Source organism: Engraulis encrasicolus, chromosome 19, assembly GCF_034702125.1.
Source record: "Engraulis encrasicolus isolate BLACKSEA-1 chromosome 19, IST_EnEncr_1.0, whole genome shotgun sequence".
Classification (NCBI taxonomy): Eukaryota; Metazoa; Chordata; class Actinopteri; order Clupeiformes; family Engraulidae; genus Engraulis; species Engraulis encrasicolus.
In genome coordinates this window covers 20,845,247-20,860,246 of record NC_085875.1, presented here as the reverse complement: position 1 = coordinate 20,860,246, position 15,000 = coordinate 20,845,247, and the positions used below count along the sequence as shown (strand labels likewise).

General features: G+C 47.6%; 1 protein-coding gene across 1 annotated transcript in view; it reads right to left on the bottom strand.

Moving 5' to 3' along the window:
* Window positions 1-15,000, bottom strand: part of crim1 (cysteine rich transmembrane BMP regulator 1 (chordin-like)) — a 230,324-nt gene that overhangs the window by 24,089 nt on the left and 191,235 nt on the right. Inside the window, exons 11-14 of the mRNA XM_063183781.1 lie at window positions 14,786-14,998; window positions 7,455-7,670; window positions 3,803-4,024; window positions 1,918-2,106 (exon numbers count right to left, since the gene is read on the bottom strand). Coding sequence (XP_063039851.1) covers window positions 1,918-2,106; window positions 3,803-4,024; window positions 7,455-7,670; window positions 14,786-14,998 — 840 coding nt within the window. The remainder of the gene's footprint in view (window positions 1-1,917; window positions 2,107-3,802; window positions 4,025-7,454; window positions 7,671-14,785; window positions 14,999-15,000) is intronic.

The window sequence follows — 15,000 nt, the reverse complement described above, 5'->3', positions numbered from 1 at the left end:
GGGGACAAAATGAGTAATAGCTGAATAATGATCACATTCGTCATTTTGATATTGTTCCACCTACTTTTCTAGGACTTCTCTTTAACCTTCTGTAGCCTCTAATATTCCATTTATCTCACTTGAGAACAATTTTGCACAGATAAGTGTTCAAAAAGGCATAGTGGTGATTTTGGAGGCCCACTTGTGACCATAAGGGCTCTCAGTCAAAAGAGGTTGAGGCAGGATCTAAAAACCTAGTTGCAGGTGTGAATTCACAAACTATCACTGTGTCAATGAAGTCCCAGGCACTTATCATTTGTTGCCCCCTGAACGAAAAAACTTTGCCCACCCCATGTCAATCGAATCATCTGTCATCACTTGGTTCCTTTGAAGCTGTGGACACCTGATCTACTCCCCATTACCACATCCTCCGCACACAATACCAGATAAATTGGCATCTGAGTTCAAGACAGTCCTTGTGCACAAGCCTTCAGGAATACAGGTGCAGGTGTGAGGCAGGCACACTTGATTGAGGATGAAAGTTCAGAAAAACACTGTATACTGATTATTGTTCTTTTTTATTATTTCATTTCTTGGAAAGAAAAAAAGAACAGTGATTAGTGTGCTGTGTTTTCTGATTTTTTGAATTTGTTCTATCTGAAGCCAGATGGTCTGTGTGCATGACTGTGCTACCTACTGGGCACCTACTGGGATGGGGATCTGCAAACAAGGGTCGCGGTCTACCGGGGCACATGGGTCAACAGCTGGGTGCCACAATTCCTAGCAGCAGCCCCTGGCTGTCCAATCATAGAAATGACACAAACGGTTAATCTCTTCCTACCAAATCCAATTGAATTCCCCATGTGTTACCTACTGGGATCCTTGTCCCTAACCACATGACATGTGGCACCTACTGTCCCAGTCATCTCTGCACAACTGTGCTAACTGCCAGCATGTACTGCAAAGGCAAAGATGAACCAATAACACCAATAAGCTCCTCTCTGTATGAGTGTGGTACTGTGCCTACCAGGGCAAATGGGACAGCAGCTGGAGGCCTGAGTAGTTTCAAATGTTCCTTTGAATTTTCGCTTGGACCCCAGCTGACCCTAGAGTCACCTCTGGGGGTGCTACCTACTGTGGTTGGATGGTGGTCTCTCCAGAGAGAGTAGAGAGAGAGAGAGGTTCCATTGGCCCATTGTTTCCGGGTTCTATTATTGCAAGGGGGAGGGGGGGGAAATCCCCCTTTAGGCAGACCTAGGCAGACCTAAGGACTGTTCTATTCAATGCTAGGAGTATTATGACACGCCCCTTTAGGCAGACCGGAACCTGGTCATGTTAGGTGCCCATAGCAACCTATTACATTGGCATATCTCTATATACTTAAAGAATCTATGGTCTCTCACTCTGTCTCAAGACTGTGCTACATACCTGCCAGCATAGCCATCGCTCTGTACGACTGTGGTACCTACCGGACAATGACAAGGCTGCCCTTATATTATATTTAACCCCTTAGCACAGAGCCTAAATGTAACCCTATTGTCACCAAAATTGTAATGGATATGTCTTAATATGTTACTTAAGGCTCGAGTAATAATAATGAAAAAAAATGGATTTTAAGTGTGCATACTCCTCATTCTGAAAATTACAGACTTTTTCAGGCACCTTGTCCTGGGATGTGCACAATCTTCACCTTCAACTGGGTACCTAGCGGGGCACATGGTATAGCAACTGCACTTGACGATGATGGGCTCGTGGCCCCTGTGACCATGTCCATGTCCATATACCATGACGGTCAACTGAACATAACTGTGCTACTGTACCTGCCAGCATACCCGCCTCTCTGTACGAGTGTGGTCCCTACACACACACTGTGCACTGTGTACTCTGTGTATGAGCGGGGGGTAACCTTCTTCTGGGATGGTAGGGGTGGGTACCTACCGGGGCACATGGGGCAGCAGCTGCCCTCTGCGATGATGGGCTGGTGGCAGGGCAGGGCGGGGCAGCTGACGGTGGAGCAGAGCGTCTGGCCCTGCAGGCAGTAGCAGTGGGTGCAGCTGTCGATGTCCCAGCGCTCCTCGTCCAGGTACGTCTTGCCATTGAAGTGGCACACAGCCTTGGGGGTGGCGTCTGGTGGGCAGGGGACACAGCAGGAGCAAATGAGGAGCAGGGCAGGGGACAGTGTGACTGACAAAACACACATGCAGTAGAACAGATATGTGCAAAAACGCACGCATCCACGCAAAGACACGCACACAGGCACGCATTCTCGCATACACGCACGCACGCACGCACTCACGCACGCATGCATGCAGACACACACAGGCAAGCACACGCACACGCTCGCACGCACGCATGCACGCATACACGCACACGCACACGCACACACACACACACACACACACACACACACACACACACACACACACACACACACACACACACACACACACACACACACACACACACACACACACACACACAATCACACCAAGTGGTGAGGGATGCAGGGGCCAATTTGGAAGACATGTGATGAGCACAGTTGGAAGGAACAAAACACTACAGAAAAAAACAGGGACTAGAGACTCTTGGAAGATGTGGGGAGTTGCAGAGTATTGCCAAAGGCATGGACACCAATGTAGGCATCTGCCAAAACTTCTTGGAGTGATGGGAATCTCTCCGACACGATTCGATTGTGACAAATTAAAACACAAATGCCTCCTTGAATGCCATTTCCTTGCGTGTCATTACATTCTTGTCACTGTGACTATCTATCTTCTCTATAGACGTGAAATTGTGACAAAAATAAAATTGTGGGGAATTTTTTTTCAAAAAATAACTTTCAATTAAGGCATTTTTTGTCCAGTAATGTAGGGCAAAGGGGCAGGTGCCAAGGTGCTAAACCCCATCTTGTCCCTATCTGTGCACGCAGAGTATGTATAATACTGCACTTCAATATTACTTGGCAGCATATCAGGACCCTTTCTAATCCATGGTTGAGCTGACTTAGTTGATGTTTGTTTGCATGAAGAGCTGTGTTACATGCTTGGTCTGTGTCTGTACATGTGTATGTGTGCAATATGACGGGTCTTGCCATGTGTATTATGTATAGGTTGCGTGACACATTCATTTCCTTTTGGGATTAATTAAGCAACTACTCTACTGTACTCTACTACCATAAACATACTATACACCATCCTATAATCTGTATGTTCATTCACTTAAAAACAATGATGGCTTGTTTATGACGTGTGGTGCACAATCACATTTGTAGCTGTATTGCATACCAAGGGACAGACACAACTATTGTTCCTTGCCAGTCAGTTAGCCAGGCAAGATGGTAGATGGTAGAGGATAAGAAGATGCTACCCCCTCCTACACCAGCTGTGGACCACGTTTCCCTGAAGGCCACAGTAGCTCTACTCTTTTCTGAGAAACAAACAAATAACAAAACCATGGAATAGATGCCAGTGTAAGAGAGTGCCAAGTCTCTTTGCCTGCCTGCCTGCCTGCCTGCCTGCCAGTCTGCCAGTGTGCGGCTTGCTCTGTGCCCAGTCTTCTGTTGTGCTCACCACCCAATACACTCTTAGACACAGAGACACACACAGACACACACATGCAAAGATGCACAGATGTACGGACACACACACACATACACGCAAACACGCAAACACACACACACACACACACACACACACACACACACACACACACACACACACACACACACACACACACACACACACACACACACACACACACACACACACACACACACACACACACACACACACACACACACACTCTGACACACACACAGACTTACCGAGGCAGTAAGGGCAGCACTGTCCCTTGCGGAGCACGGGTCGGGCACAGGCCACCGGCGGGCAGGTCTCGGCGAAGCAGCTGATGGCGCCGTCCTGGCACACGCAGCTGGAGCACGTGTTGGGCTTCCAGGACTCGGCCGCCAGGAAGATGTCGCCCTCCTCGTTGCGGCAGTAGCTGGGCATGCTGTCGTTGGTGGGCGACTGCGGTGTCACAGGCTCCTCTGTGGGTGAGACGAGAGAGAGTAGGTGGAGATGGAGGATGGGGAAAAGGTCAAACGTTGTTACCAGGGACGTCGCAATAGGAGGGGTAAATTGGGCCTGAGTCACCAGGGCCAGGTCCGATGATAGGGGGAGTGGGACAAAGGGGTATGTTGTCTCGGGCCCAGGGAGAGAGGTGCCCGGAAATGGGTCCTCAATACATTACTTGAAAGCGGGGCCCTTTCAGATGCCTTTGTCCTGGGCCCAACCAAGGCTGTCAGTGACCCAGACTAGGTTCCCATATATGTGGGGTCCCATAGACCTGTGTTTCCCAACCTTTTTTCTCTCATGTACCCCCCGAGCCTTTTTGTTGTGCCACGAGTACCCCCTAACTTGTGTTTTACATCGCTTTTTCTTTTCCAGTGTGACTATGCTCCATGCATTTGTTAAAATTACATTTTTCCAAGTACCCCCTTCAGTGTGCTCGCGTACCCCTAGTGGTACACATACCCCTGGTTGGGAAACACTGCCATAGACAGTCAGCATATACAGTATAAGGATGCATATGGGAGAGGGACTGGGGGTCCATTGGAGCTTGTTGTACACAGGGCCCAGAATGTGCTGCTACACCACTGGTTGTTGTCATGGTAGTATTTGGGCTGATGTGAGCAGATAGCTTAAGACTCTACCTCCTAAACAAGCTGTGGACCACATTTGTTCCCTGAAGAGACGAAAGATTGTAATATTTCTCTTAACAAACAAACAGAAGCATGCAGTCGATGCCAATGTAATTAAGTGCCAAGTCTGCCTGCCTGCCTGCCTGCCTGCTTGTCTGTGTGCCTACCAGTCTGCCACTTGGTCGGTGCCCAGTATTCAGAAGATTTCAGATTTGAATCCAATTCTTACCAGTGGGAAGGAAGAACGGACACTTTTATCCATAGCTGAAGTGACTTTGAACAAGGCACCTAATCACACATACTGAAGCCAAAAGACTAAAGCCAAAAGCTCTATACAGTCATTAATGAAGGTCCTTTGAATAAAAACTGTCAGCTAAGTGAATTGTAATACGATGCAGTGTTTACTGAAGGGGCGAGAGGTGAAATTTGCTTCATTTATTTCCTTAACATGTATGGATAGAGTCAATGAATGTGATGAAATACAAACGTTACACAGTAGTGAGCTCCAGCCCAGATCACCTGAAGGCCACAGACAACTAAATTGCATTTGTTTTGCTGTTCTGTTTTCATTCACTAAACCCCAAAAGCCATAAAATCTAAATGAAGCTTTCATCATTCTTCACTCAACATTTCCCCAAAGCAATGCACAGAGCTATACTTTCTAAACGTGGGTAGTGGAAATTCATACAATACGACCTAAACCAGAGGTTTGTTTACAAGCTCGCTCTGTTTACTTTTTAAAAAACTCTCTCTAGCTTTACCGTAGTGCTGTCCTTTATCATTCGCTCACTGTTTTGGTCTCTCAGTCATTGCTATCAGTCTGAAAACAAAATATTCGACAGTGACTAAATATTCATGAGTCTTTCCTAACAAGACAAACTCAAGCCCATTATTTAGCTGCATATTGCCCAAACAAAAGGCCTGAGACAGGCGAACGCTTTGAGCTTGTAATTATTTGAGGAGGAAAAAAAGTTTGCCAATTTGGCACTTTGCAAGTTTCCGCAGCAAAGTTTTTCTCTCTCTCACACCTACTGTCTCCCGCTCCTCCCCTCTCCTCCACTTCCCTCTCAGCTTGGCTTGCTCAATGCTGTTTTCACACAAATCTGCTGACTTCCAAGCAGAGCGGATTCCTACCCACACACACACACACGCATGCACGCACGCGCGCACGCACACACACACACAAACGTCTCGGTCTCTTTGTCTGTCTTCATGTGTGTGTATGTGTGTGTGTGTGTATGTCATTGTGTATACTGCATTTGTGTGCATCAGTGTAAAACATGTTGTGTGTGTGTCTGTGGGTGCTTGCGTGTGCTTGCAGAACTTCTGCCTCTTCTTGCATACTACTTGATGACCCTTCACAATTTTTGCTGTGGTCTGCCACGAAATAGAAATTACTTGTGAAATGACTGTGTGTGTATGCCTTACTGCCTCAATGTGTGTGTGTGTGCGTGTGTGCGTGTGTGTGCGTGTGTGCGTGCGTGCGTGCGTGCGTGCGTGCGTGCGTGCGTGCGTGCGTGCGTGCCTCTGTGTGTGTGTGTGTGTACTGTATGTCTGTATTTGTGATAGAGTGAGTAGAGGGAATTGAATTTAGCGTGATTGTGTGTGTGTATTGTGCGTACAAGTTTATGAGTGAGCAGAAATTCTTCATGCATTCTTGACAATTTATGCCCTTTGCATTTTTTGCAGTGGTTGTCTTCCATGAGAAAAGAAATGTTGGCACTCGAAGCTAAAGGTCCAGTATGTCATTTTAGTTTTTTTTTTCAAAATGTATGCTGTCCGTTCACAAATTTGTATTTACAAAAAATTACTTTTCTGACCAAAGTACAGTTGGTTTTGCTGGCAGAGATGTCCATGACTGGTGATTCAAAATAGTGGACATGGGGAAGATCCACCTATGTATTCACCTACTGTATTCATCTCAGAAAAGTAAACATTTCCAAGTCATAATGGATACCAAAATATTGATAGTTGGTGCTGGGCACATATTCCTGAAAAATATTCATGACATTTGTGAACGGACAGCACTACATTCTGGAGATAAATTTTCGAAAAAATTACATACTCTAGCTTTCAGTTGGCCTGTAGTCACCTGAGAGAGTTACCTTGGTAAAGAGATCAATAGAACAGCCAGACGCTTGCGGCTCGCCTCAGGAAACTTTCTCAAAAGGTCACATACACATAGAGACGTGTGGGCTAAATAAAGCCATAAAAGCAAGATCTCAACCAACAGCTACGGTACACTCCGGGCTGCAAAGCTTTCTGGAAGGATTTAACTGAGCCACCAATTGACAGACGCCTTACTAACAAGGCACGCACACAAACACACACACATACAAACAGACACACGCGCGCACACACACACACACCACACACAAACTCATAATCACACACACACACACACACGCACACACTCTTAAACATACTCCCCCCCACACACACCAAACACAGAAACAAACACCCACCACCACCACCACCACACACCCACACACACCCACCCACCCACCTTCCCACACACGCACACACACACACACACACACACACACACACACACACACACACACACACTCTTTAACATACTCAGACACACTCTTTAACATACTTTACCACACACAGAAACAAACACCCACCACCACCACCACCACCCACACACAACCACCCACACACACACACACACACACAAGCAATGACACACTCATAAACACATGCCCCCCACATCATCATCACATCATCACATACACGCATGCTGACATGTCCGAACCAATCAGGTGCTTACCGGGGCAGTGCGGGCAGCAGGAGTCCTGCGACCTGATTGGGTTCTGGCAGAGCAGGGGTGGGCAGACCTCGGTCTCGCACAGCACGCGGCCGCTGTGGCAGGTGCACTGCGTGCAGGCGTCGATGTTCCAGGTCTCGCCCTCCACAAAGTACTCGCCGCCGGGCGCCAGGCACACAGACGAGTCACTCAGCACAGGCTTGTGGGAACTCGGCTCATCTGTGGGGTAACGAGAGTGGTGGGAATACATTGAGTTTGACTTTGTGGAGAGAGAGAGAGAGAGAGAGAGAGAGAGAGAGAGAGAGAGAGAGAGAGAGAGAGAGAGAGAGAGAGAGAGAATGGTGGGGGAAGAAAGAAAGGAGAAGAATTTAGTAGCAGAAAAAAATGAGAAAGAGTGAGTGAGAGAGAGAGAGAGAAATGGGTACGGCAGACTGCAAGAGAGAAACAGAGATGCAAGGAATGAAAAAGAGAGAAAGAGAGTGAGATGAAACAAAAGAGGAGAGAGCCACAGGGAAGGCAAGGGAAAAAAAGAAAGAAAGAAAGAAAGAAAGAAAGAAAGAAAGAAAGAAAGAGACACTGAGGCCTCCATCAGTGCCACTTTAGAGCTCACAGTTACAGGCGACGGCATAGCGGAGGCGAGACTATAGTCCTCATCAAGTGCAGTCTATAAAGGACAACTGAAACTGATGCGCCTCATTGGGGATTGGTAATGAAGCCCGGCTTCCCTGAGCCCTGGGCATTGACTCGCCTGCGATGGAGTCTTCATGTCTGGGGAAAAAAGTATTTAATTTAATTCCTTTGAAGGATTGATTGAGGCGCGCACAATATCCCCTGTTTTCTTGCTTGCCTGCTGGGTCCTCAGCCTTCACTCTAATTACCGGACCCGTCTCTCTCGCTCTCCACTTTCCTATCCTAGCCCTCAACTCAGTCAATGCTAACTACGTTTTTTTTGTTTTTTTTGTTTTAAGTTGGGTATTAGATGAAAGCTGCCGTCTAAGTATAGTCATGCTATCTATCTGCGTGTCTCCTCTCTTTCGCTCTAATGTCTTTATAGTCCCTTTATCTGTATCTGTCCTGTATCTTTTCTTTCTTTCTTTTCTTTCTTTCTTTCTTTCTTTCTTTCTTTCTTTCTTTCTTTCTTTCTTTCTTTCTTTCTTTCTTTCTTTCTTTCTTTCTTTCTTTCTTTCTTTCACTCCCTCCTTTCTCACTCTATCCTGCCACCTCTATCCCTCCGTTCTGTTCTGTTCACAGCTACACAAAGATACTTTGTGCTTCTTTTTTCGTCTGGTCTCCTCTCTGTATTGCATTTGTTATTGCGTTCCTCATTATGCAAAGTGCAAAAATGCTACGGTGGTACAGAGACACTGCTCTCCACTAGTGGAGTTCATGATCATCAAGTGCCGACCCTTCTATCTACCAAGAGAAATATCCGCCATTCTACTGGTCGCAGTTTACCTCGCTCCTAGCAATACCACCAGCGCCAGAAGCGAGGCACTGAACGAGCTGCATCGGGGAATCAGTGAACAACAAGATGCACACCCAGATGCCTTCACAGTGGTCATGGGAGATTTCAACCACGGAAATCTCAAAACAGTTCTTCCAAAATTTCACCAACATGTTAACTTTCCAACAAGAGGACAAAACACCCTGGACTTTGTTTATACCCCAAAACAAGGAGCATACAAGGCAAAGCCCATCCCCCACATCGGCCTATCAGACCACCTAACGATTCTGCTACTGCCAGCCTACAGACAAAAGGTAAAACTCACCAAACCAGCTCTGAAGGAGGTGAGAAAATGGCCAGAGGGATCCGTGTCACGACTACAAGACTGCTTTGAAACCACAGATTGGGACATGTTCAAAACAGCTGCCACCCACAGCAACCACATTGGCATTGAGGAGTACACAGACACTGTGACCTCCTACATCACAAAATGCATTGATGATGTTACAGAAATAAAACGCATCACCACCAGAGCCAACCAGAAGCCATGGTTCACAGGAGACGTTCACAGACTGCTGAGGGCCAGAGACAAAGCCTTCAGAGCAGGAGACGTAGCTGGCCTAAAAGCAGCAAGAGCAAACCTGTCCCAGGGCATCAGGAAAGCAAAAAAGGAATACTCGGGATAAAATAACAACACACTTCAAAGACAGCAGAGATGCACAGAGCCTGTGGCAGGGCATACAGGCCATCACGGACTATAAGCCCGCACCACGAAGCTGTGACAACAACACCTCTCTGCTAAACGACCTGAACATTTCTTTGCCCGTTTTGAAGCACAAAAATGACACTCATCCACAGAAAACTCCCCCCTCCCCCCCATGATCAACCCCTGTACCTGTCCTCTGCCAGTGTGAAGAGGACACTGGCCACCATCAACCCACGCAAAGCAGCTGGCCCAGACAACATACCTGGCCGAGTGTTGAAGGATTGTGCAGAAGAGCTGAAGGATGTCTTCACAGACATCTTTAACATCTCTCTGGAGCAAGCAGTCATCCCATCACTTTTCAAAGCTGGCTACCATCATACCCGTGCCGAAGAAATCATCACCATCATGCTTCAATGACTACCGTCCTGTAGCACTGACGCCCATAATCATGAAGTGCTTCGAACGGCTAGTCCTGTCACACATCAAAGCCACCCTACCCCCACCCTGGACCCCTACCAGTTCGCATACCGAGCCAAGCGATCCACGGAGGATGCAATCTGCTCTGCCCTCCATCCAGCCCTCACCCACTTGGACAATAAAGACTCATATGTGAGAATGCTGTTCATTGACTTCAGCTCAGCATTCAATACCATAATACCACAACAACTCATCAGAAAACTGGACAAACTAGGTTTCAGCACCTCCCTCTGCAACTGGCTGCTGGACTTCCTGATGCAGAGACCACAGCAGTACGTACGGGTAGGGAATAACACCTCAAGCACCCTGACCCTGAGCACGGGGGCTCCGCAAGGTTGTGTTCTCAGCCCCCTGCTGTTCACGCTGCTGACACATGACTGCACAACGACCCACAGCACTAACCATCTAGTGAAGTTTGCGGATGATACAACACTGGTGGGCCTCATCACTAAGGGCGATGAGACCCACTACAGAGAAGAAGTAGACCTGCTGGCCAGATGGTTCAAAGACAACAACCTCCTGCTGAATGTCAACAAGACCAAGGAGATTGTTGTCAACTTTCAGAGGGTCCAAAAACAACTGCCACCACTGACCATCGACGGTGATGCTGTGGAGAGAGTGAGCAGCACCAAGTTCCTTGGAGTGCACATCAGCGGACGACCTCTCTTGGACCACCAACACTACATCACTGGCGAAGAAGGCCCATCAGCGTCTCTACTTCTTTCTTGCGCAAACTAAAGAAGGCAAGTGCTACACCCTCCATCATGACAACATTCTACAGAGGAACCATAGAGGAGCGTCGTGTCCAGCTGCATCACAGTGTGGGGAGGAAGCTGCACGGAGAAAAACAGGAAGACACTCCAGCGTGTTGTGAACACAGCGAAGAAGATCATTGGAGTACCACTCCCCTCCCTGCAGGACATTTACACCGCACGCCGCCTCACCCGAAAAGCACTGATGATCATCAAAGACACAAGCCACCCTGCACACAAACTGTTCATGCCTCCTGCCCTCTGGAAAGAGGTACAGGCGCCTCCGTTCCCGTATCACCAGGCTTGCAAGCAGCACGATGCATCAAGCAATCAAGATACTGAACACTCAACCCACTCTCCCTTCACTGTCAGCCTCTAGCCAGCCAGGCCACTGACAACGCTCCCCCCCCTCATCCCCACCACCATATCTGCGACTGAACATTCCACCTGCACTACTACATCTGTGACTGAACTTTCAACCTGCACTAACTCAAAACATACACATGCACACACACACACACACACACACACACACACACCTTACACACACACACACACACACACACACACACACACACACACACACACACAAGCACACTGCACTTTCTGCACTAAACCCAAACATACACACACTGACACACAACTCATACTCACACACATACACACACACACACACACACGTACACACACACACACACCGGTACACACACACAGACGGCACCACCGCACTTTCTACCTGCACTAAACACACACACACACACACACACACACACACACACACACACACACACACACACACGCACACACGCACACAAAACACATACAAACACACACACACACATACTGCTGCTGGTGTATTTAATAAAAACCTTTTTTTAATTATTTATTTCTTCAAATGCTACTATTACTATGTCAGAACGCTATAAAGGACTTTTAGAAAAAAGAACAACAAAATACCTCCTCTTAATGTATGTTCTCTACAAGTCTTCTGTTGTCCAGTCTTGCACTTTAAATGACTGTATGAGCAATGTCTACGTCCATACTGTCTATGTCCATGTATGAGTACTGTCTATGTCTATACTGTCTATGTCCTTACCTAGATTAGTCTATGTCTGCATGGGAGAGCAAGAAACGCAATTTCAAATTCTTTGTATGACCAGTGCATGTAAAGAAATTGACAATAAACTTGACTTGACTTGACTTGACTTGATTAATGGTGCTAGGAGGGTGTAAGCTTGCGCCTTCTCGGGTACACACTTGTTGTGGGTGATAATATTTGGCTAATATTTGCACTCAATATAGGCACTCAATCTGCATCTCTCCTTCTCTCTCTTGTATCTTCTCTTCTTTCTGTCAAGATTTTTCACTCCATTTACGTAATCTCACGATATCCGTTGTAGTGTATCCATCTATTTTCTGTTCACAGTGGCACATACCGTACAAAAAGAAGTGTCTCCACTCGAACTTATTCCACTTTTGCTTAATTATTCAGTTCCCCGTTAATGATGTGAGGGGTACGTGCGCTCCGTGGGTGCCCACACATGGGGGTCTAACAGGTGCTGCAGTGCAAACTAATATCTGTCTAACAGTCACTTGATATGTACAAAGCATCTTTCCACTCCCATGCCTTTTTATTATTCTTTATTTCACCTGCTGCCTATCCCTCTACTTTGAACCTCCCATCCTCTTCATTTTTTAGCTTCCATTTTTCAGTTCCTTGTTAATGGTGTGAGGGGTGTATGTACGGTACACTCCATGGGCTCTCACACACACACACACACACACACACACACACACACACACACACACACACACACACACACACACACACACACACACACACACACACACACACACACACACACACACACACACACACACACACACACACACACACACACACACACACACGTGGAGGATGTATACATACAACAGGCTCTGCAATACAAACTAATATATGCCTACAGAACTGTGGTATAATGTGGTATAATGCGGCCCAAAGCTGAAGAGGGCAACCAAGGAATTGGCAGAAGAAGCTGAAAGAGCCAGCTTCTGGCTATGGCTGAGAAGGAGGGACAGGTCATGGGGGAAAGAGGGGTCCTAAGGGTAGCTGCAGGGAGACGTCAGTGCCGTTGCTCCACCACCCTGAGATGTTCCGGGAATAATGGAGCGAAACATCAATGATATGGGGTGGCTCCCGGCTGACGACCCTGCAGCTTCCTTACTGGCACTGGCGGAGGTGCGTCAGGCGGAAACGCCATGCAGGTACCCGTACCTGTGCTATCATCTTGTAGGGTTAGATCACAGGGTTACAGGTTCGACTCCTGCCCTTGCCTCTCCCTACACCTCAATCCATGGCTGAAGTGCCCTCTATTTTGAAAGAGTGTCCGACCTCCCTCCTTAACTGTTCTTTGTCAATTGTGCCAGGAGTGAACATACATTAGCCTGATTATCATCGACTTTCAAATATCTTCAAGACCTGGTCTGACGAAGAGCATAACAAATGATGATTCCCAAACATCATGATTGACCCGCCTCCCTAGGTTTGCAACTGGTTGACTGGCTTCTGACAAAGTGGGTGGAGTTCCCGGTTTTTCTGGAGATCAGAAACAATATTTACATTGCTCTTGGCCTGACTAGAAGCAACGTGTTGCGTCTCTAGGAGGGCTTGGCCTGGCCATACTCCATGTGTGCACAACCATGGTAACGTGCACAGCCATGCAAAATAACATTTGGCCCTCTAATAGTCACTGCCTTCACTCCCTCACTATCCTGTAGCCTGTCCCTCTATCTGATTTCTTTTTAGCTGCATTATTCAGTCCTTGTTAATGGTGCGAGGGGTGTCCCATACTCCAAGGGTGCCCACACGTGGCAGTATGTAGGGTGGTATAACGGGCGCAACCATGCAAACTAATATTTGGCAAATTAGCATGGGTTCAGGTGTGCCTCATTAGCGCTGGAAGAGGGAAGCTGACTGAGGCTCAGGCAACTCGGCAACAGCTGAAACACCAGCACAGCAGGCTGGCAAAGCTCTTACTCTACCTACTCGCTGCAGGGGGGAGAGGAAGGAGAACAAACGTCCAGACAGGTGTGTCTTTGTGTGGGTTTGTGATTATGAGTTTGTGTGTGTGAGTGTGAGTGTGAGTGTGTGTGTGTGTGTGTGTGTGTGTGTGTGTGTGTGTGTGTGTGTGTGTGTGTGTGTGTGTGTGTGTGTGTGTGTGTGTGTGAGTGAGTGTGTTTGTGTGTGTGTGTGTGTGTGTGTGTGTGTGTCTAGGTGTGTGTCTGTGTGTGTGTCTGTGTGTGTGCGTGTGTGTGTATGTGTGTGTGTGTGTGTGTGTACGTGTGTGTGTGTGTGTGTGTGTGTGTGTTTGTGTTTGTGATTATGAGTTTGTGTGTATGTGTGTGTGTGCGTGTGTGTACGTGTGTGACTGTGTGTGTGTGGATGTGTTTCTACATATTCATGCACAGCAGTGGGCCTTTGAACGCCTACTGCCTCACACCGAGGTCAGCTGGTGGCTGCTGGGGAGCCCCGGGTGTTTGTTTTGAGTATGTACCGTATGCAGTGAGGTGAGTTTTGAAAACTCTCCTAGAAAGTTTGAAAAAATTGAAATTTCCTAAAGAACTTGAAATGAACTTCAAGGCTTTCCTAAGGAGGAGGAAGGTCCTGCCAAAAGTGTTCATTTTCTTCCAGTTACAAAAACCAGGTGGGTCTCATTATGACCAACGTTTCCATACTGGCTGGATGAGCTCCTTGCTGTGTGTTTTCAGTACCCAGTTAAAACCAAAATATTGAGGCGTTCACTTTTCTGAGTTTTCCAAAATCTGTTATAATGGCAATGAAAAAAATCCATCTCTTTTTCTATTTCTCTTTTCTCAGAGAACACCCACCCCCACCCCTCCCGGCGCACACACATACATAGATACATTACGGTAAGCCCATCCTGCCTGAACTCACCTGGGCATGTGGGGCAACACTGCCCGGGGCGGATGGTAGGGCTCTCGCAGGCGGGCACGGGGCAGGAGATGAGGGCGCACATCTCGCGGCCGTTGTGGCAGTAGCAGTCGCGGCAGCCGTCGTGCCAGTTCTCGCCGTTCTCGTGGCGACGGCCGTCCATGGACAGGCAGGAGCCCAGCTTCACCGGTGGAGCCACAGACGACGCGGCCTGGTCT